Raw genomic sequence first — 21,888 nt, 5'->3', positions numbered from 1 at the left:
CCATGTGGATTGAGTGGGGTTATGGAGTAATTCACTCGTATTAAACCACGTAATTCGGTGCAACTTAAAATGTGCTACTTTAAGTGGGTACCAGCATCGGTTCTGGCCCTTTGGACCCTTCCCTTTTAACTTGAGATGTGAGGCTTGCTTATGACGAAATGGGTCCTTTCCATCAAAGCTGTTCAATCGATGGAGCCTTTAAAGTTGGGTGTCTTCACTCATGCTGAGATTTCACATACCATTTACCGCGATGAAATAAACCAATATATGGTGTCCCGATTGTGAAGCGAAAAGTAGTTTTTTTTGCTCTTCGGCCGCAAATTAAATAAACACGTCAACATTTATTTGATATGCATGTCAATTTCATACCGTACTCCCAAGATAGCTTTTGTTTAATAATCATAATCATTGAAGTAAATCTGCCCTTCACAGTGTGAAAAGGCGAGAATCCCTGGCCGAGCTGGTATAACCGTGAACGTCGCTAAAATTAAGCGGAGCCAACAGATGGGGAAAGATTAGCAGAGTCGTTCGCAAACTGTTTACATAGAAATGGAATGCAGAATAGGGATGCCTCAATTATTCTCATATTGAAACAATCTGATAAAACTGGCGTGAAGAACTACGGACCCCCATTAGCGTCTGATCACGGTGGTGTATATATTTGTATTCTCCCCCCCAATCTCCATTCTCTCTCTTGGCAGTTGGGCTACACGCCCCTGATCGTGGCCTGCCACTATGGAAACATCAAAATGGTGAATTTCCTGCTTCAGCACGGCGCAGATGTGAACAGCAAGACCAAGGTGATGGACGTGTTGATCGCAGATTTGTACAGTCCTGTGTGCTGTAGCATGATTCAATTCCATCATCCGCTGAACTGGCTACCCAGCACCATGGTGGCGAGATGTTAACTCCTTCGACTGGTATACAGGAGGTAGTGGGTTCGATCCCGACCCTGATGCCTGTATATATGGAGTTTGCACGTTCTCCCTGTGGTCACGTAGATTTTTTTCTCGTGTCCTCCATGTTTAGAAACGTGCGTTTAGAATATTTGGCTGCTATAAATTTCCAAATGATAAGCCACTTCGTTGAGTTATCATTTGTGGCGAGGTCACTTCTTAAAAAGAGCTATATCGCTCGGTGGGCCTTACCTGGTAAAATACAAATAGTTTAGTTTTAGTTTAATATGCCAATGTTGGGCCAATTTTGGGCCAATGTTGGGCCAATGTTGGGCCAATGTTGGGCCAATGTTGGGCCAATGTTGGGCCAACGTTGTCATGTGGTTGGAACCATTGAACCAACATTGTTGGCCCAACGTTAGAACAACGTTCATTGTTTACTCGGTAAACTGTACGGCAGGGAGCCTGTGACCAAATCACCCAGGATGCACCTGATCCCATGAGAACTCAGGAGCTACGCAGGATTTGAGCCTGGATATTGCTTCTCCTACCTGCCTGTACCAACCCGCACTGACCAGGGTGGTGAAGTATGGTCAAATAACCCTCACTGCGTGCACGGTGTGGGGAAGACCCTCAACTGTGGATGGTCACTCTCTCTCCTCTGATGCCCCTGAAGGTCTGGAATTCTCTCTCCCGTGGTTGCTGACACTGGGAACCCCCCCCCCGCTGCTCTCTAAGTTGTTCTGTCCTCTCTAGAAGGACATATTGTGTGTAGCGGGGCTGTGTAACCCCGCACAGGCACCCTACGTGCTGTATTAATAACGATTTTTTCTTATCCTATATAGGTTTATATCGCGCCTTAATCCAAGGCGCTTCACAACATTTATTAAAAATGTACTTCAGATGATAGTAGTTGAAACAAAGAGTGGGGTTATTCAAAGTTGTAGTGTAGTTTTGGGTGAGCGGTGGACAGGTGGCATTGGTTTAGGAGGAGTTGGTGTAGCGGTAGTGGTAGCAGTTGGGGTAGTGATATGGGTAGGGGTAGTGGTAGAGGTAAGTCTGGTCATAGCTGGCAGGCCGGGGCAGGGAGCAGCAGTAGTATGTGCTTGGGGAGAAGAGATGGGGGTTGTTTTAAGGGAGACTCGGAAGCAGGACAGTGAAGATGGTTGCTCTGCATGCTGCAGTGGAAGTTGGTTCCAGTGAAGGGGAGCGAGAAGGGAGAAGGAGCGAGAGAGCGAGATTCGGCGCAGGGTAAGGGAGGCACAGATAGGGGCGCTTTGGAGGACAAAGTGCCCTTCTATACGCCGGGGCATCTCAGAGCACTTTTCATCTCACGTCTCATCTCACCACGTTTGAAAGGGTACCCCCAGTGGCAGCTGTTAGCGTGCGGCACCAAGCTACTTTGGCACACGGCCCGCAAACGGGCCGTTAGTGTGCCAGTAGGGGGCGCTGATTTATACCACGATGTTAAAAATTCACCAATGCTTGATTGGTTACCCTGAATCGTGACTACTGATCGAATCGTGAGGGACAAAGTTTCTTACATTGCCCGGTATTTACAAGACGGAAGCTATATTCTTAGCTCTTTCGGTAAAGTCACGTTAAAGGGAAACAATAAAATAATAAATCAAAATTTAAGACGGAAGCTCTTTATACTTTGGGTTGCACCTTTAAGCGCTTCCGCGATAGAGTTCACGATGGCGTGCGCGATGGTTTTCACTGAGTGTCCGGCAACAATTAGCACCATTGCGCTTAGCGACTACCTGCTTTCAAGGTCGCGCGCACACACCTGTGCACGGTCAACTGTATAGCACGAAATTCTTGTCATGTTCCACCTAATTTATTTTTAAAATGCCCACGATTTGTGGAAGGTGGTTGTGTATCTTTTGTGAAGCCAGGCCTATGTCACAGCACAGTGCCAGCAGTTTCGAAGCCCTGTGTTCGAGTCCCAGATGGGACGCGCTTAAAGCTGGCTCAGTATTAAGTGGGTCAAAGCTGCTTTAATGAGAGTGTGGGCTGTGCGGTATGCTGGACGCTACGCGGGAGCCGGGCTGTGTTGTCGCGGGAGTGGCTCTGATGCATAAACCCAGGAATGGTTTTGTGGGTTTTTATAAAACGCGTCATGAGTAATGGTGGAACAACGCATCAATCCATCGGTTATTATTGTTATTGATGCATCGAACCGTGCACGTTATCGTCAAAGCTTTTGTATTTCCGCCGTGGTGAAATGGTTAGCACCTTCGGACTTGCAATACAGAGGTCGCAATTAAATTTAAATAATGGGGTAAGCTTCTTAAATCCCTCCCGCTTTTGTACTCCCAGCAGTCTAAATGGGGACGCCACAGTTAATTGGCAGGTCACGTGCTGTGGGGTAAATTGTGGGGACTTCCACCTCTTCCAAGATGTCTCGTCAGCGTGGAAGAGTAGGCCAAATACCCTCTACTAGAGGGTCTCTCAAGAGCTGCTCCCTCTAGTGGAGGCCCTTCTGCCAGCGGTGGCGTGAGCAAGCAATCGCAGGGCTGCACCTTGACCTTTTTTAAAGATTTCTCTAGTCTTTATGTATATACATGAATGCCAGAGGTCATCACTTAATGGTAGAAAACCAACCTCTGGACAGTGAGCGATGTTGTACGTAATGGGTTCTCCTAACCCCTCCGAATACTGTAGACACCACCGTTCACCGCAACGCAAAACAGAATTGATTAATGAATCAAATCGGTTCCTGAAATGAGGATAATTAATTGAATTGCTGATGGGTCAATCATTGCTCACCCAGTAGTGAATAAGAATAATAAAAATAAACCTCGCAGTAAATGATTGAATGAAATAAGCGGTCAACAAGGGAATGTGTAATGAGGTTGCAGAGCCATGTATTTAATTTCCGTTTTCTCTCTCTCCCTCTGCCTTCCGCGTACCCCCTGGCGACGCTGCAGAATGGATACACCCCACTGCACCAGGCCGCGCAGCAGGGACACACGCACATTGTAAATCTGCTGCTCAAGTGCGGCGCGCGCCCCAATGACGTCACCGTGGTGCGTGACGCGGCGATGCTCCCACCCACCCACACACACAGACAAAGATCCCCCATGCAGCCTGCACAGGCTGTTTGGGGCAAGTGATTGTTATTTAGAACCTAATAAGGCAGACAGGTTGCACAGGAGGGCGAAGTAGCCAAGGACCATGTCCAGCTGCCTCTTGTTGATGTGGAAAAGACAGCAACCAGGTACTCATTTAGGGCCGAGTCAACGTATAGGGAGACCTAATGTTAGCTGTGGCTGACATCACATTCATGCTACCAGATTGGGTATGTTCAGCGTGATTTGTTTTGGCTGAAGACACAAGCATGACCAGCACAGCATGGGAAGACCTTCATCCAAGAATGGGTTGACAATGGGCTGTAATTTATTATTGTTATATTGTGATGCTAATTGTGAATGTGGCAAGTATTGTTTGGGCTGTTCTTTATTCATCATTGGCTCCGTCAGCAAAAATCAAAGAAACAGATATGTCAAAATTTGTATTGCTTGTGGTGGAGTAAATTGTATCACCCAATTTTCAAATTAATCTGCATAGTGGGCTAAATGTACATTATAATAGCATTACAGTGACCTAAGAACCTTGGGCATGTATAGTCTGTGCTCATTACCGCTTTAGAGGCATGGGTTATCAATCATGCCCTCATTTAAGCTCGACGGATCGCCTGTGACTCATGAGCAAGGTTGTGATTGAACGTGTGTTTACATCGCTCCCTGGCCACTCTGTCGCGTTGGTCAGTCGGGTTTGACCCAAAGGTCAGCCGGCACGCATGACACAAAGCCCATTAGCACGGGGTCGAAGGTCCAAATCCCGCGACATGTGCCAAACTATTTATTAAAAGGAATTGCCAGAAGTGCGCCATCTGCTGCAAGGTACGTGTGCAGGGCTATGAAATATAATTGAAATCAGTAAGCCTCCGTCCAACAAGGTCATAGTTCAAAGCTAACGACATGAACTCTCTCCTGAATCCCTCACGTGGCTAGCAGACCTCGTGGACATATTGCTAAACGTAAGAATAGAAGAGTTCAAAATCTCATGTTTGAATACTATCTGCAAACAATATTTGCTTCAATTGTAAAACTGATGGTGAATCTAAAAAAATCCCTCCCTTAAGCCTTCCCCCAAGACATCATCATGCACCGCAACACTACATTTTAAATCTACCCCCAAGAATATGTTAGCAGTGACTATTTAGCAGTGACTATTTTTGCTGTGATTGTTACGTTAATCTGGCAGTCAATCTTAATGCGCTGTTATCTTTTTAAATAAATAACATACGTCGATATTTGGAGTTGACGCACAATAATTGCGTATTTCTCTCACTGGCCGGGAGTGGGTGCGAAATGGGCGCTGTCCGTGGTGCTGAATTAGTCTTTGGTCGCAGTGAGTAGCGCCTCCTGGTGGCTGTCAGTAGTTCGGTATTATTTTCTATTTTTATTTTCCCAGGTAAGGCCCACTGAGCTACATAGCTTTTTTTCAGAAGTGACCTGGCCACAAATGATAGCTCAACGAAGTGGCTTATCACGTGGATATTGATAGCAGCCCAATACTCTGAATGCGTGTTTATAAATGTGGTCGGAAAAAAAACGGGGGTCCCGGAGAAAAATCCACGCGACCACAGGGAGAACATGCAAACTCCAAATATACAGGCATCAATACATTGTCACGTGGATAACAGCGTAATACCGCACAAACACACAGGTGGTGACGCAAGGTGATGCGCTTCTCACCGGTTCGGAATCGCCTCCGTCCTGCCGCGTGACGCCAGCGGGACAGCCGCAACACAGTCTGGAAAAAAATACGAAGCAAATCGCGAACGTCCACTTGAACATAATGTGACGGAGTCGTGTGTCGTCTGTTCCGATTTTTCCCCCTTCGCTGCCCAGAACGGGAACACAGCGCTGGCCATCGCCCGTCGCCTGGGCTACATCTCGGTGGTGGACACCCTCAAGGTCGTGACAGAGGAGACCATCACCTCCACAACTGTGAGCAACCCCTCCAGTCGGGGCGATTGTGTGTGCCCTCCCCCTGCAGCGTCACGGGGAGGGAAAGTGGGGGTGGTGGTGGTGGAGGGGGGAGCTGGAATTTAGCAGGGGGGCTGAGTACCCCCCCCCCCTCCCACCACAGTTGAAGGCTCAGCCGGCGTGCTACATTCATACAGTGATGTAATCAAATGTAGAATGCAAGAAAGACATAATCAGCTCGTATGATTACTCTTTCTTATGCTGAGGGTTTAACGTTTAACACTTCGTGTGTCGTGCATGCCTCCCTGAGTACGTGTGCGTCTGTGTGTATACCTGTGTGTGTACGTGTGTGCGTGTCTGTGTGCGCGTGTCTGTGTGCGCGTGTCTGTGTGCGTGCGTCTCTGTGTATATCTGTGGGGAGCGGTGGTGTAGTGGTTAGCGCTACGCTGCGCACTGAACCTGGCGACCCGGGTTCGATTCCCGCTCACGGCCAACACCAGTGACGATTATCTGAACCGGTCCTGGGCATCCCCTAGGTCGACTTAGCCTGAAATGAGTACCTGGTGTGGTGTGTATACATCGCCACTGGGGAGACAAAGGCGGTCGGGCGTGGTGCTGGCCACCCACCCCCTCGTGTGCCGTTCCGGCTTTCATAGGTGCTCGCTAACAGCACTTGCCCCTACAGTCTGTTAAGGCTATACGGGGGATCTTTGTCTTTGTTGTATATCTGTATGCGTTTGTGTTTGTGTGTGTGCGTCTGTGTATGTGTGCGTATAGACAATCACAGAGAAACACAAACTGAACGTGCCAGAGACGATGACAGAAGTCCTGGAGGTGTCCGACGATGAAGGTACTGCATTCACGCAGTACGATTGATCCATAAGTGCGCGCACACGCACACGCACCGCCACACACATCGCGTTATTTTCAGTTCACGTTAATTTTGTTGCACTCATTTTTATTTGATGCCTTTTGAATGAACGTGAAACTTTATTTGCTTCAGTTTTCAACGATTCTTTTTTTGCAAGTGATATTCTTGATTATTATTTAAACAATGTAATTTATTTGTGTTGGTAACGCCCTGTTCTTGTTGCTGTTTAGAGCGTAAAATCTCTGTGCCAGAGAGGGTCAGTGATGGGGAGTATATTTCAGAGCCTGAAGAAGGTACTTGGTTGTTGGGGGTTTGGCGCGGGATCTCTTTCTCTCTCTCTCTTCAGCAGTGGTGTTGTAACCTGTGGCGTCTCATAACTCTCAGTTTCAGAATGCCACGAAATTCCACACTAGGACTCGCCATTTTCCAGAAACACATGGCTGGAAGGCTGTGGCCAAAATGGCACTGGGCTTTATTATTGAGCAACAAGCTCCGTGGAAAAGGCTACCCCTTCCCTGGCGGTGATCTCAGAGCGTCAGCTGTGAATTCAATTTAAGACGCAACCCACAGAAACGAACAGCTCTGATATTGTAGGCGAGCACCTAGGCTGTGTGTCCCAGGCTGTGCGACAAAATAATGAAGTGACATTTCCATCACTGCTATAATGTTTATAACAATACCATTGTTATTTACTCAGAAAGGCCTCACAGAGTCTCGCGTCTTTTTGTAGGTTCCTGCACTAGCATATTTGGCCATTTTCATATTAAATTTGATTGTCAATTCAGAAAAAAAATCCGATTCTGACGATTACAAGAAATAATAATTCCATTACCATGCGCCGTACACACGTTTAGCAGGGGCAGTGTCAACAATTGCAGCAGTTACCGTGTACGAGCGACATTTCAAGTGATATCTGAAGTAGTTCTTTGATGTGCGACAAAAGAATGGAGTGCCATTGCGATCACTCCTGTAATACTCTTTGGTTCTTTCGGTGAAGTGACGTAGGTTGAAAGTAAAACAAAATAAATAAGGTCTTGTTGTAACGGCTCTCTCGCTGGTTCAGCAGTTCCACTGCTGGATTATTACTTTTTCCACCCGAGGACGACCACTTGTGTTGTGATCGAAACGTCTTGATATATTATTTTCATTTTGTTTTACTTTTCCACCTACGTGACTTTACCGGTAGAACCAAAGAGTATGCACTCCTGTAATGTTTATAACAATACCGCTGGCCGTTATGTAATGGTCGATGACGCAGTTATTTCAGCGAGAGTCCTGAATGGGAATTTCTTTGTCCCGGATGATGCCGTCTGGAAGCGAAGTTGACGTTTGGAGCGCTACGCCACCACTGCTGCACGGTTTCTCGCTCCGGCTTGCAAAGGTTTCTCTTGGCTCTCTCTGCTCCTGAGCTGCCCCTAAGACCGCGACGCACGAGGGCAACTTTAGGGAAATTGTTTGCCGGCAACAGTTGCGCCAAACAGGTGGCTAGATGTTAACTGTCTCGCCTAGTATACAGGAGGTTGTGGGTTCGATCCCGATCCTGACGTCTGCTATATATATGGAGTCGATGTCTCTACGTGGATTTTTCTCCGGGTCCTCCGGTTTTTATCTCCACATTTAGAAACATGTGTTTTCGAGTATTTGGCTGCTATAAATTTCCATGTGATAAGCCACTTCGTTGAGCTATATATTTATGGCCAGGTCGCTTCTGAAAAAAGAGCTATATAGCTCAGTGGGCTTTACCTGGTAAAATAAAAAAAAAGGTTTAGTTTAATAGTTTTAGCATCATTTTCTGTCGTAAAAAAAAACTCCGTCGCCCAAATCTGGACAAATCTGGTCCACTACCCCATTGAGTAGGCAACTGGGATATGCAACTTTTAATCAATTCACACACAGAGGTCATGTGACTTACTCCACTTGTGTGCTCTGGAGACCAATCAGGGTTCATCAGACGATTTTCCAACAAACACTTTGCATTGGTTATTCATAAACTTGCAGTCTGCAGACCGCAAGGCTCCCGGAGTAATCGGGCCTAGCGATGGCTCTCCAAGAGACGTGGCTTGTCGAGACATGAAGAGATACAGATGAGCGAGGCAAAATTAAGGAGAGAAATGGAGATAAGGGGCACAGATAAGTGGTCACACCTACAGACTTTACGATGTCACAACGCCGTGTGACATCATAACACGTGTACGCGTGACGTGACTACATATGGCACTCGTTAATTTAACTGCATGTCCCACCGGGATATTACATCTGAAGAATCCGTGCTCTTTAAAACGGTTTCCACACCAAGTTGCCGTAGTTGCGCACTGGTTGACAGTTGCTGGCAATGATTAACAATTTCCATAAAATTGCCCTGGTCTATCGCGGCGCGAACCGGTTGTGCTTCTCTTGGGGCCAGTGCTTTACGAACTTGCTTGGCGGAGGGGATGCGAGAACAACAAGCAGTGATCAACTAACCATCACTAAAACGACAAAGCAGAGCGTCCAACAGAAAATCTTCAGGACATCCTCAAAATCCTCAGGGGTGAAATCAGCTGCTCATGATTATACAACATCGTCACAATCGTACATCATGAGCTTTTAAGCAATTCATGAATCACACCCCCCCTCCCCACTCCCATCCTCACATCATCACGTGAGGATGGGAGCACTCCATGCCACACTTCTTTGCTTCCAGCCCACCAGATCAACCAAACTAGCTCCGATCCATTGTTAGAGACTTGCTAGTGCACACAGCTGCAAGCATCATACCATAAATTTAACATCATTAGATTTGGCGCTGTTGCATTCTGACTTTGAAACATCTTGCACGGAAAACCCGTATTCTACGTGGTGATGGTGTTGCCATGACCATGATGTTGCTGTCGAGGTGGTGATGTTGCCATGGCAATGGTGGTGTTTTCCATGGCAATGCTGATGTTGCCATCAAGGTATAATGTTGCTATGGTGATGGTACTTTTGCCTTGGCAACGGTCACGTCGCCCTGGCAGTGGCGGCGTTGCACTGACAATGTTGCCGTGGTGCTGCCGTGGCGGTGTCAACATTGCTGCGGCGACGTTATTGCCTTGGCGATAATGATGGTTTTGCCGCGGCAATCGTGTTTCTGTGGCTCCCTGGTTGCTAGGTGAGGACACGATGACGGGCGATGGCATGGAGTACCTGAGGGCCGAGGATCTGCGTGAGCTGGGAGACGATTCCCTGCCCTCGAGCCACTTCTTGGAGGGCAGCACGGGCTACAGCATGGGCTTCGGCAACTGGGCCACACGCTCCGGAAGGTACGGCTGCCACCCCCTCTCGCTGCTTACAAACTCCACCAACGCCACCGCCGTCCCCATACACCGTCCGAGACCAGCACTTCTGTTTCAACGTTGCTTGTGAGCATTTCACAATTGTCTTTCAAGCTGCACTTGATGTCTTATTGTACTTTCGCTGCCATTGCCACTATTATTTCCCTGTCGATTTCAAATGTTTGTACACGTGTCATTGCTACGCGCATGCTACGCGCTTGCTACGCGAGTGTCAATCGACGAGATGTTAAGGGATTGTCCAGGTGACGTATATAAATAAATATAATGATATATCACTTACGCCACCGTCGACGCATACAATGCAGCCACCACCGCTAATTATTTCAATTGTCATAATTGTCGCTGTCATGTGACCAGAACCACGTTGCGCCAGTCATCTTGACTGCGTGGCTAATAGCATTGGGCCTGTGACGTAAATTATCTGGCCTCCACATTGCCACGAGTAAAATAAGGCATGCGAAAGGTAAAAACAATAAGAAAGGAGTGGTCATCATCAAAGCGCTTTTGTATCTGTAACTTAAATATTTAAAAGTAATTTAAAACGATAATTGTGGCTCCCTGCGATTGGCCATTGTAGGCAATGATAGCTCACCGCAGTGAGCCTAACAAGAAATGTGACTGGAGTAATGTTCGGCCCTTCATAAATCCAGTGCTGGATGAAGGCCTTCCCCACTGCTGTGATGTCATGGGTGATGTTTGACCATACTTGACCCCATTGGGCAGTGCATACGAACGAAACTAAGAGAACCCCTCCCCCCGGATGAAGCCTGTGTAAGCATTTATTCTGCAGCCAGGCAGTTGAAGCATCTGTGAAAAGAACGTTACATCGTCTGAGACGGCACTTTCTGCTTTTGTTCGTGGCCAGCCCCGGTAACAGCTTTCCCAGAAAACAATTTGCGCCAAAATCAATGAGCGGAAAATTCACCACGCGCGTCTTCGCATTCACTCTCACGCTGCAAAGCCCTCTTTCCACGTGCGCCATTTATCTCCGACGTTTTCCATTCCCTTGCCTCATGCAGCACCATCACCAGGTAAGCCAGCGCTCGCTTCACCATTCTGCTCGCTCCTGCACCGCACCAGCCGTTACCACAGCTTCCCCTACCGCTTGCCCCAGCCTCCCCTCTCATGACATGCCATGCCTCGATTTCATTTTGTCGAGTCTTGTTGAGAGGCGGGAATGTTGTTTGTGCCACTTGCCATGCCCATTTTTTTTTTTTGCTAACGCTATCATTTTTTGTTTGTTTGTTTGTTTTTGTTTATCCATCCCCCATTACCGTGCTCGTTCCATCGTCTCGCCGGTGCCGCCGCACCTGCTTGGTTTCCATGGAAACGCCAACATTCCCGCTTCTTCCTCCGTGCACCCGGTTGCTGTGGAAACGACCCCTGTCCTCGCATCCCTCGCCCCGGCCCACCATGGAAACCTGGTCCTTCCTGCACCCTCCATCCTCATCCTGGTTACCGTGACAACATCCCCTCTCATCTCCATCCCATCTCTCCATTTCCCTACCCTGACCCATGGATACAAAAAAAAAACCCCTTGGCTCCTCCACTCCTGCAATCCGCTCCCATCCATCCCCACAATGGTGACCAACGCTCACGTGCTTTATGGGTTTATTTTATTTTTTCCTCCCGGCCGGTGTCGATGGATGGGCGGTCACACGCACAAAAATACAAACTGCTCAGCCTCCGCTCGTTCAGTTCCGACAGGTCGTACTCGCTCGGACGGGGCCCCTACTCGCGCGAGGCCACGCTCATCGAAGAGTTCACCGCAGCCACCACCATCACACAGGTGAGGAACGTACTGGGGAGCGTGCGGTGAAGGGTGCGGTGGAGCGGGGTGGGCAGCGTTGGGGGGTGGAGTGGTTTGCGGAGACGAACGGTGGCGCTGCACCGGGACGTGGGCGGGAGGTCGGGTCGAGCGGTGTCGCCGATTCGGGAAATGCGCTGTGCCGCTTCGTCTAGCTGGCCGCACCCAAGGAGGAGGAGGAGGAAAAAGGCGTGGGAGGGATGCCAACCAGTTGGGCACCCATTGAAATCCTGGACAACGTGGCGCTGTCGTCCAGCCCCATCCACTCCGGGTGGGTCACATTGTTCCTCGGAAACCCAACGCATACTACACACACGCGCCCACACGTATTGTAACGTAGGGCCTTCCCGCCCCACTGCCGTGTTGGCTTGGGCGATTGTTTTACTGTTCTTCACCACGTTGGGCAGTGCATGTTGATGAAGGGGGGTTGCCCGGTGCCAGTTAAGATGTCGCACGCCATAAATGTTACCCGTGGTGAGGAATCAAACAGTAGAAGATATCTATCAGAGGTACACGACAAGAGTAGCAGCGTTTCTATAATTAATCTAATTAATAAATAGAATGGCATTTGAATGATAATGAGTTTGGGGCACCTTGGGAAGAATGTCTTAAATCAGTGTACATCACCTGCTTCGACATGGATCAGAAACGTAGCCATTGACAAAGTCAAACAAAATCTGGAATTACATAAAGAAGCACACGCAAATGAATGCTTGGGAAAACGATGGAGAGACTGGGTTCTATTCTAAGCTAGAAGGGATGATGTCGGGTGGGAGATACTTAACTACCGACTGGCAGCAAAAGGAGGGAACCTGCCCAAGAGGACATCGATCACAGAGAGTGTATGATGAAATCCTGCTTGCATGCAAGAGCTAGATGAATAATCATTGCATCACCATGCCATGATAGACAGCGGCGGCTTAGCGAAGCCTTCATCCAGTAGTGGATAAAATAGCGTCATTTATAGATATCGCACCTCATGTAAAGTATCAAAACCAAGCTGTGAATACAACGATGATAACGATGACGCAAACGCGACCGGCGCGCAGCTTCCTGGTGAGCTTCATGGTGGACGCGCGAGGAGGGTCGATGCGCGGCTGCCGCCACCACGGCCTCCGCATCGTCATCCCGCCGCGCAAGTGCATGGCTCCCACGCGCGTCACCTGCCGCCTCGTCAAGCGCCACCGGCTGGCCGCGCTGCCGCCCGTGCTGGAGGGCGAGGGCCTGGCGAGCCGCGTGGTTGAGGTCGGGCCGTCTGGGGGCCAGTTCCTCGGGTGAGTGGCGCCACTCAGTGCCAACCCCTGCCGCCTCCCGTTGTGGGCTAGCAGCACTGCCAGATCCGAGCTTTGTTTGCGTGACTAAACTAAACTTTTTATTTTACCAGGTTAATGCCCACTGAGCTGTTTGGGCTATCTTTTCAGTAGCAGCCTGGCCACGGATAAAAGCTCAACGAAGTTGTTTATCATCATGTGGAAATGTATTGTAGCAGCCAAATACTCTCATTACACATTGATTCTAAATGTGGAGAAAAAAAATCAGAGGACCCCGTGAAAAACACACGACCACGGGACAGAGACACGCAAACTCTAAATACACAGGCGTCAGTCAGAATCGAACCCACAACCTCCTGTATACCAGGCGAGGTATTTAACACCTCGCCACCATGGTGCATTGTGGGATGTTGAGATTATAGATGGGTTTGTTGTGTCTTTAGAGGGTCAGGTCTTGTTTTACGTGGCTGGAAATTAATGTTTAAACGATATATTTTTTCAGGCTGCCGATTATTGAATACTTATTTGTTATTAAACTCTGATTTAGTTTGTCTGTGTACTTTACCCATTGGTGGAGGTTTCAATAACTGAGATCTGGTAAAATTGCTTCTTGGCCATCCTAAACAGTTTTCACGTAGAGCCTGCTGCCTGTCTAATTTCCGCATTTCGCTACTCAACCCTTTCAAATGCTTCCGCGGCTTTAGAGCAAAGTTCACCGCAAGTCATGCTTTTTGCGTGAACCTTTCTAACATTTCTCTCCTGTGTCATGTGCTAACTAACGGATGTTGGATCACGGTGTCTCTTTTTATTTGTATTCCCCACGTGCCTGTCCTTCTCCCTCCACCTGTGTTGTAATCTCTACTTTCTTCTCCACCTACCTCTACTATTTTCTCTCCCACTTTCTTCTTCCCTCTACCCTCACCTGTACCATTCCTTCCCAATCGACCTCTCCATCTATGTCCCACCCTGTGCCTTTGCATCTCCTTCTCCCCATCCTTGCTTATCTCTCTCCATATCATCTTCTCCCCTGTCCTCTGCCCCTCCTCTTCCATCCATTTCTGTCTCGCTCCCCCCATGTTTTAATCTCTACTCCCCTCCCATCTATACCATTCCTCTACCTTCCCAACATCTCCACCTTCCTCTGCCTGTACCCCACTCATCGTCTGCCTTCTACCTCCTTTCTTATGACCCTTGCCTCTTTCCCCTTCAATGCCTCTCCTCCACCCTTTGTTTCGCCCTCTTTCCGCCCTCTGTTCCCTCCTCTCCCTGTGTCCACCTACCCCGCTGTCTTCTTTTTGTCTCCCACTGCACGCGTGCGGGGGGACCACTTGGGCTGTGCTCAGTAAACTGCACTTGCCTAACACCCCTCCCCCGCTCAATGACGGGGAGAGCCTCGTTAGTCGAATCCTGCAGCTGGGCCCACCCGGCACCACCTTCCTCGGGTAGGAAACCCATTCCCACTGACCCCTTCCTCCCGCGAACATCACAACACAACGCCTCGCTGATCTCGCCAAGGAGCATAAACCATCACGCAAACTCTGGTCATCCTTGCAGCAGCGGTTTTGGCTAGCTATCGGACGAAGGCGGTCACTGCATAGTGCGCATTCACATGTGCTTCTGCGATCGTTTGGAACGCTCTTCAGATGTTAGGAAGGCACTGGAGCTATGCACTTTTAAGTCTAGGTCGAAAACGAATTTCTTTAGAACTGCTTTTTGTGTTTAGTTTGTCTTTCCCCGCACCTCTGATTAGTATGGTTGACTACGTGCGGTGCGAAATAAGTTCAACATACATACGTCATCCTTTCCCCCACATCTCCTTCCCTCATCACCTGCGAGATACACAAAGGGACATGTCGTGGGAAGGAGAGGAGTATCTCTCATTACTGGGCGGGGGGGGGAACTATACGTGCATAAGTTGTCTTGACTGGGATATTATTAGGCAACTGCCAATAAACTGGAGTTTAAATTTACCGAAGGGACTCACCAGGTATCCCCAGGCCAGCTACTCTAAAAAATATACTTGGTAAACAAAATAAACATGAAGTAAAGAAGCCGTTTTTTTATGTTTACATTTTCTGGGAAGTTGTACGTTCTGGTAGCGATGCTGCTGCATGTTAACCAATGTGTGTCTTTTAAAACAAGCAGTACAGAAAGTAGCTTGTTGACAGAAGTAGATGGGATTTGTATTATTACAGTAAATCTCCTGGTTGGGCTGCATCCGGATAGGGATTTGGCTTCTTCTTCTCACCCATTCCTCTCCATAACTGCTGCTGCTCTCCAACCCCCCCCCCCCCCCCGTTCTCCCACCGATTCTCCAGGCCGGTGATCGTGGAGATCCCTCACTTTGCGTCCCTGCGTGGGAAGGAGCGCGAGCTGGTGGTGCTGCGCAGCGAGAACGGAGAGACGTGGCGCGAGCACCAGTCGGAGTGCTCCGAGGAGGAGCTCAACCAGATCATCAACGGCATGGACGAGGGTGCGGACTCGCGTGCTGGCGTGTGGGCAGCGGTAGCGTGCGTGGTTAGCGCGCTGCACTACGAACCTGGCGAACCCTGCGTCAATTACACCCAACCTGCGTCGGCGACAATTGATCTTAACGCGTCGTGTGCCTCCCCAAGGTCTACTCAGCCTTGAATGAATACCTGGTGTGATGTGTAAACGTCGCCACTGTGGAGACAAAGGCGGTCGGGTGTGGTGTTGGCCAGCCTTCATAGCTGCTCGCTAACAGCACTTACCCCCAACAGTCTGTATGGCTATAGAGGGGAGGTGTTTGTTTTTGTAGGTGCATACATGTGTGTCGCTGGCGGTATACAGATGCGTGTGTATTGTAGTCTTTGTTATCTGGGTGATTTTTTTCTTGGGAATCAACACGCGTTCATATTATTTGGCTGCTATACGTTTCCACACGATAAGCCACTTCGTTGAGCTATCATTTGGGAGAGCCAGGTCGCTTCTGAAAAAGGAGCTATATAGCTCAGTGGCCCTTACTTGAATTTTGATTTAAAGCTTTCGTGACTGCAGTAATTCATATTCTTAGCTCTTTCGGTAAAGTCACGTTGAAGGGAAACAACAAAATAAAAAAATATATATAAAACAATAAAAATTCTCACGACGTTTCGACCATAACACAAACGGTCGTCATCAGGTGTTTCTTGCCGTTGGTTTTTTCACACCTGATGACGACCGTTTGCGTTATGGTCGAAACGTCGTGAGAATTTGTATTGTTTTATATATATTTTATTATTTCCCTTCAACGTGACTTTACCGAAAGAGCTAAGAATAGGCCCTTGGTTTAAAAAAAAAAGTTTTTTTTGTTTGGTACGGTCCTCATGCCCCGGTCTCCCCCTACTCCGCTCAGAGCTGGACACGGCCGAGGAGCTGGAGCGCAAGCGCATCTGTCGCATCGTGACGCGCGATTTCCCGCAGTACTTTGCGGTGGTGTCGCGCGTGCGCCAGGAGAGCAGCCTCGTGGGGCCCGAGGGCGGTGTCCTAAGCAGCGCCATCACGCCCCAGGTGCAGGCCGTCTTCCCCGAGGGCTCCCTCACCAAGCGCATCAAGGTCGGCCTGCAGGTGAGAGGTCGCAGGTCGAGTTGCTTCCGTAAAAGAACGCCGGTCCGCGCTCTCGCTCTGGGGGTTGCCACCTCGTCGCCCTATCGAGTCCAGGACTACCCCCTGGGTCTACGCAATGTGTGAGACTTAGATAACAAGTTGGCTCTGAAACGCTTTAATTTTTTAACTTGGAGTGCGCGCGACTTTTAATTTTTTAAACAATATCCGCCCTTGTTAGGTCGAGGCTCACTGTACTTTACACAGCACCACTGAGCTTCATTCTGCACCTTCGTTTAGCGTGGTTGGCTACATACAGTGCGAAAGAAGTTCAACGTACATGCATGCTGCTATAGTGGCACGGTCAACACTTTGGACTTGCAATCCAACGGTCATCTTCTGTCTGTTGGAGGGGCAGTGGAATACAATATAGGGGGTAGATCATCGTTAGTCGATCGGCAGGTTGCGCGTGGTGGAATGTGAGCATTCCCAACTCGCTCAAGCCAGCTGGCCAGCGTAGAGGAGTAGGCCAAATACAATGGAGAGGGCCTCCATCTCTTTAGGCGAGGTCCATACGCCAGCAGTAGCATTAGCGAATCACTGCAGGGCTGCCCCTTTTACATCTAGCTTCACCTTCGCTGTCCTTGCGCACTCTTTCGCTTGCTTGTGCGCCGCGTGCAGTCACAGCCGATCCCCGAGGCGCTGGTCCAGAAGGTGCTGGGGAACAAGGCGGCGTTCAGCCCCATCGTGACGCTGGAGCCGCGCCGACGCAAGTTCCACAAGCCCATCACCATGACGATCCCCGTGCCGCGCTCCGCCAGCGACGGTTTGGGCACCGCGGGAGGAGAGATGCCCACGCTGCGCCTCCTGTGCAGCATCACAGGTGCAGCGGGTGCTCTTGCCATGCTTGCTGTAATCATCGCGATCCTGCTCATTGCCATCATAATCAGTATCATCAGTTATAATTAACGTACCAACATTATCAACATCATTATCGTTAAAATGAATATCACCATGCTTGTCAATATCAATATCCTTGTAATCAACGTTACCATCATTGCCTTTCGTTATCAATATCATAACAGTTATCAATGTCATCATTGCCATTTTATCAATATTATAATCAATATTACCATACCCATCATTATAAAGTCATCTTCACATCTGCGTTTTAAGACTTTCATAATTGGTATGTTGAACTTCCTTAAAACCGTACGTAGCCAACCATGCTAAATCGGAGGTACGGGCGAAGGGTAACAAACTTAACACAAAAAGCAGTTCCCCCTGTCAACAAAATCAGGATTAAAAATATCATCACTATGGTCGAAACAGGGCGATGCATGGGAATCCTTAAATACTTTCTATGAACTTGCACAACCCGTCGAGTGTTGTGAAAAGTGCGCTGTGGAGATAATGCTGACATTGATGACGCTCACAGGTGGCACGGCGCCCGCGCAGTGGGAAGATATCACAGGGACCACGCCGCTCACCTTCACCAAGCAGTGTGTCTCCTTCACCACCAACGTTTCTGCCAGGTCAGTTGCTCAGACCGAACCACGAGAGGCACCGACTGACTTGGTCCCTTCTGGAGTTGTCATTGGATGCGTGTGCATGTTGTGGAGCGGTTAGCGCGCTGCGCTACGAACCTGGTGACCCAAGTTCGATTCCTGCTCACGGCAAACACCGGTGACGATTATCTGAACCGGTCCTGGGCCTCTCCTAGGTCAACTCGGCCTCAAATGAGTAGCTGATGCGATGTGTAAACATCGCCACTCGGGAGACAAATGCAGTCAGGTGTGGTGCTGGTCACCCACCCTTTGGTGTGCTGTGGCAGCCTTCATATGTGCTACCAGCTAACAGCACTTGTCCCAACAGTGTATTAAGGCTGTATGGAGGATCTTTGTCTTGTGTGCATGTTTTAATTGTACATGTGACCACACGCGAACGTGTACGTACGTGCGTGCACGCATGCACACGCGTGTCCGACAGGTTCTGGCTCATCGACTGCCGGCAGACGCACGAGGCGGTGAACTTCACGACGCAGATGTACCGCGAGCTTGTGTGCGTGCCATACATGGCCAAGTTTGTGGTGTTCGCCAAGACGCACGACCCCGTGGAGGCGCGGCTGCGCTGCTTCTGCATGACGGACGACAAAGTGGACAAGACTCTGGAGCAACAGGAGAACTTCAGCGAGATGGCACGCAGCCGCGATGTCGAGGTGCATAAAACTATGAAAAAAAAAATAAACTGTAAACTATTTTTATTTTACCAGGCAAGGTCCACTGAGCTTTGTAGCTATTTTCAAAAGCGACCTGGCCACAAGTGATAGCTCAACGAAGTGGCTTATCATTTGGAAATTTATAGCAGCCAAATACTCTTAAAAGGCATGTTTTTAAATGGAGGGAAAAACCGGAGGGCGCGGAGAAAACTCCACACCACCACGGGGACAGAGACACGCAAACTCCAAATATACAGGTGTCAGTGTCGAGATCGAATCCACGACCTCCTGTACATCAGGCGAGGTAGTTAACATCTCGCCACCGTGGCACGATACACTGCTGAACACTGGCCTGTCGCTCCACACGAAGCTCCAGGTCTTCCTTGGCCATAATCACGGCCGTAATCACGGCCTTCCTTCCCTTTGCTTGCGAAACGTGGAACACCTCAGGCTGGCCTGCCCACGGTCAATCCTGGGTTTAACCAGGGTTTAACCAGGATGGATTGGGCAAGGAGCTCACAAATTCTTGAAAGATCTGATTGTCCACCTATCTGAGATTCTCGAGCAGGGAAGGTTGCATTGGCAGTGTGCATGCCAAGGGAGCTTCTGTCTGACTGGTTATCAGCAGCGACATGAGTGCAGCACAGGATAGAGAAGAGATGGGCTGATATGCTATGGAAGGATTTAGAGTGCAGGGATACTTTCCCAATGATTGGTACCTGTGGTGTCAAAATCAATATCTGTGGAGGAGGCTCACGAAGGATGCTACTCGTAAGTTGGGGACAATCGCCCTCTAGAAACTTTTGATGTCAGAGGAGCGATATTCCCAACAACGTGCAGAGCACCGGGCTGCTAAAAACACTCGAAGTTTGTGCAGTGGGGTGTAAAAGCAGTGCATCTTCCCTTCATCTCAATCGGTCAACTCGTATTTTGGTCCAGTCCCATGTCCTCCTGCAAATCTTCGGCACTTCACAGTGCGCAGTCCGGCACAAACGTAGTGGTGACATCACCGCCGAACGGCCAACGACATTTTCTTTTGTCTGTGTCCGCACGCATGAATGTTTTTTTTGTTTGTAGGTGCTGGAGGGTAAACCCATCTATGTGGAGTGCTTCGGCAACCTGGTCCCTCTCACCAAGGCGGGGCAGCAGCACGCCCTCTCCTTCTACGCGTTCCGCGAGAACAGGCTGCCCTTCATGGTCAAGGTGCACCGCTGGGGCACAGGCACCAACACACACTGAATCGCCAGCCTGGCTACACGCCATCAGCTTACAGAATGGCATATGCACATACAAAGTGTTTCGAGTAATACTCCGATGCGAGCTCCCTCTTGTGGTAGCTCTTCTGGCAGCAGCAGTGGTACCCAAGCGACTGCAAGGCTGCATACCTTGGTCTTTGTTTTTACGAGTCAGTGCTGCTTGAATGGATGCTTGCCCGCGACCAGATACGAGACAGCAACCAGGAGGCTTGCGGACGCCTCTGCTTCATGAAGGACGCCAAGACGGCACGGGGCCTCCCACAGGCGGCCGTGTGCAACCTCAACATCATGCTGCCACCGTACAAGAAGGTGCGTGTCTGTCTGTTCAATGTACGGAGCTTAAGAAAAAAACATCGCATTGTAAAAATGGTTGTTTCTCCTAACACTTGGCTCTGAGAATAAAAAACACATAATTTTAGCGATAATTATTTGTCCCTTAAAATTGTAGGTTTTCACAATTATGCCGTTGGTGTTACATCAAATTGGTATAGTGTCCACTTGGAGCTCCCACACCTATTGGTGCAGCAGCAGCCTGTGCGAGAGAGTGGCGCCGCAGAACTGCTTCCGATGTCACTCGAGGTCTTTTATATGTCCTGCGGAGAGCTGGAGTTTAGCCAAATTAAGTGAAAACCTGATTTAAAACGTATGTAGAACGTCTTCCGCACCGTATGTAGGTGCGGGGAAGGACAAACTAAACACAAAAAGCAGTTCTAAAACAAATTAGTTTTCAATATAACAATGATGGGTTTGTGCAGTTATTGAAAATATGGTTTAATCGCTGGCGACTGAAACCCAGATTCAAGCCCTGGAATTCAGCGGTGCAGGCTTTTTGCTCTGATCCCTGAGCCACTTAAACATATCCCCCGAGGCCTGCAATTTATTTTCAGACTCATAAATGAAAAGATGTGTGCGGTGCAATGGCTGTACACAATATGAAGTTCGCAACCTAAAGACTGCCCTCATCTGAAACCTGTGTCACAATGGTGGGGACAACGAGACTGTAACGATCGTTAATATTTTACGATTAGAGATCATCTGAGCAAGTAAGCGTCGGGTTACCGGACGCAAACATTGAATACTTTTTTTTGTGTAGCCATTAAGCCCGCACCATCATCTCATTTGCCTTGAGACCTTGTTGGCGAGGCCTGTGTGTAGGGGTTCTGTAACTGGTGACTGCTGCACAGTGAGCTTTCCTCCGTGTATTCCTCGCTCCTCAACTCCACCCACCCTGTCCCCGTCACCAAAACCCCTGCCGGCACGGACTTCAGGAAACTGACTCGGACCCAGAGCCAGAGGAAGAGGTAACAAAGCAGGATCTTTTCTTGAGTAACCACAGAGACGTATACTGGATTTGGTGTGCCAGGTGCAGATATATTTTGTAGGTTGCTGGTAGACTGGAGTGCATGGCACCTGACTCTAGTTGTAGCCAGAGCATCCTTAACTTGAGGTATACTGCATGTGGTGAGCTGGGTCTGTAAATATTTTAGCAGTCGCCAGAAAACCCAGCTGGTCCCAGCTGAATTTAAACCCTGCTTATTAGGAGGTGTGCAAGTGTTGTGTTTGAAGCAGATTCAGGACACATCCAGAGAACGTTTGGCACCAGTGGGAGAAATAACTTGGAATATATTTGGATTACTCTAATCTTGAATAACTCGACGTTTTACAATATGGCATTGTTGTTATTTAAGAGCCACTATACTTGGTGTTATTCA

The 21,888-nt window shown here is 48.9% G+C and overlaps 1 protein-coding gene and 1 long non-coding RNA gene across 51 annotated transcripts in view; one reads left to right on the top strand and one right to left on the bottom strand.

Moving 5' to 3' along the window:
* The window catches only part of LOC116951038 (uncharacterized), a 137,265-nt gene that overhangs the window by 82,897 nt on the left and 32,480 nt on the right, over nucleotides 1-21,888 (top strand). For all 50 annotated transcript variants that reach the window (XM_076073294.1, XM_076073307.1, XM_076073296.1 and 47 more), the window contains exons 20-37: nucleotides 702-800; nucleotides 3,830-3,928; nucleotides 5,819-5,917; nucleotides 6,674-6,746; nucleotides 6,998-7,060; nucleotides 9,898-10,048; nucleotides 11,765-11,870; nucleotides 12,044-12,159; nucleotides 12,938-13,162; nucleotides 14,503-14,601; nucleotides 15,478-15,632; nucleotides 16,515-16,726; nucleotides 17,384-17,585; nucleotides 18,141-18,237; nucleotides 18,692-18,920; nucleotides 19,998-20,123; nucleotides 20,363-20,485; nucleotides 21,445-21,477. In XM_076073294.1, coding sequence (XP_075929409.1) covers nucleotides 702-800; nucleotides 3,830-3,928; nucleotides 5,819-5,917; nucleotides 6,674-6,746; nucleotides 6,998-7,060; nucleotides 9,898-10,048; nucleotides 11,765-11,870; nucleotides 12,044-12,159; nucleotides 12,938-13,162; nucleotides 14,503-14,601; nucleotides 15,478-15,632; nucleotides 16,515-16,726; nucleotides 17,384-17,585; nucleotides 18,141-18,237; nucleotides 18,692-18,920; nucleotides 19,998-20,123; nucleotides 20,363-20,485; nucleotides 21,445-21,477 — 2,307 coding nt within the window. The remainder of the gene's footprint in view (nucleotides 1-701; nucleotides 801-3,829; nucleotides 3,929-5,818; nucleotides 5,918-6,673; nucleotides 6,747-6,997; nucleotides 7,061-9,897; nucleotides 10,049-11,764; nucleotides 11,871-12,043; nucleotides 12,160-12,937; nucleotides 13,163-14,502; nucleotides 14,602-15,477; nucleotides 15,633-16,514; nucleotides 16,727-17,383; nucleotides 17,586-18,140; nucleotides 18,238-18,691; nucleotides 18,921-19,997; nucleotides 20,124-20,362; nucleotides 20,486-21,444; nucleotides 21,478-21,888) is intronic.
* On the bottom strand, nucleotides 11,681-17,439 carry LOC142930555 (uncharacterized). The gene is made up of 2 exons (XR_012946511.1): nucleotides 17,336-17,439; nucleotides 11,681-17,105 (listed from the first exon to the last, which is right to left on the bottom strand). It is a non-coding gene; the product is annotated as an uncharacterized LOC142930555 (long non-coding RNA).

Source organism: Petromyzon marinus, chromosome 41 (assembly GCF_048934315.1).
Source record: "Petromyzon marinus isolate PM22_M1 ecotype Great Lakes invasive population chromosome 41, UKy_Petmar_22M1.pri1.0, whole genome shotgun sequence".
NCBI lineage: Eukaryota > Metazoa > Chordata > Hyperoartia > Petromyzontiformes > Petromyzontidae > Petromyzon > Petromyzon marinus.
This window is presented reverse-complemented; position numbering and strand designations above follow the sequence as displayed.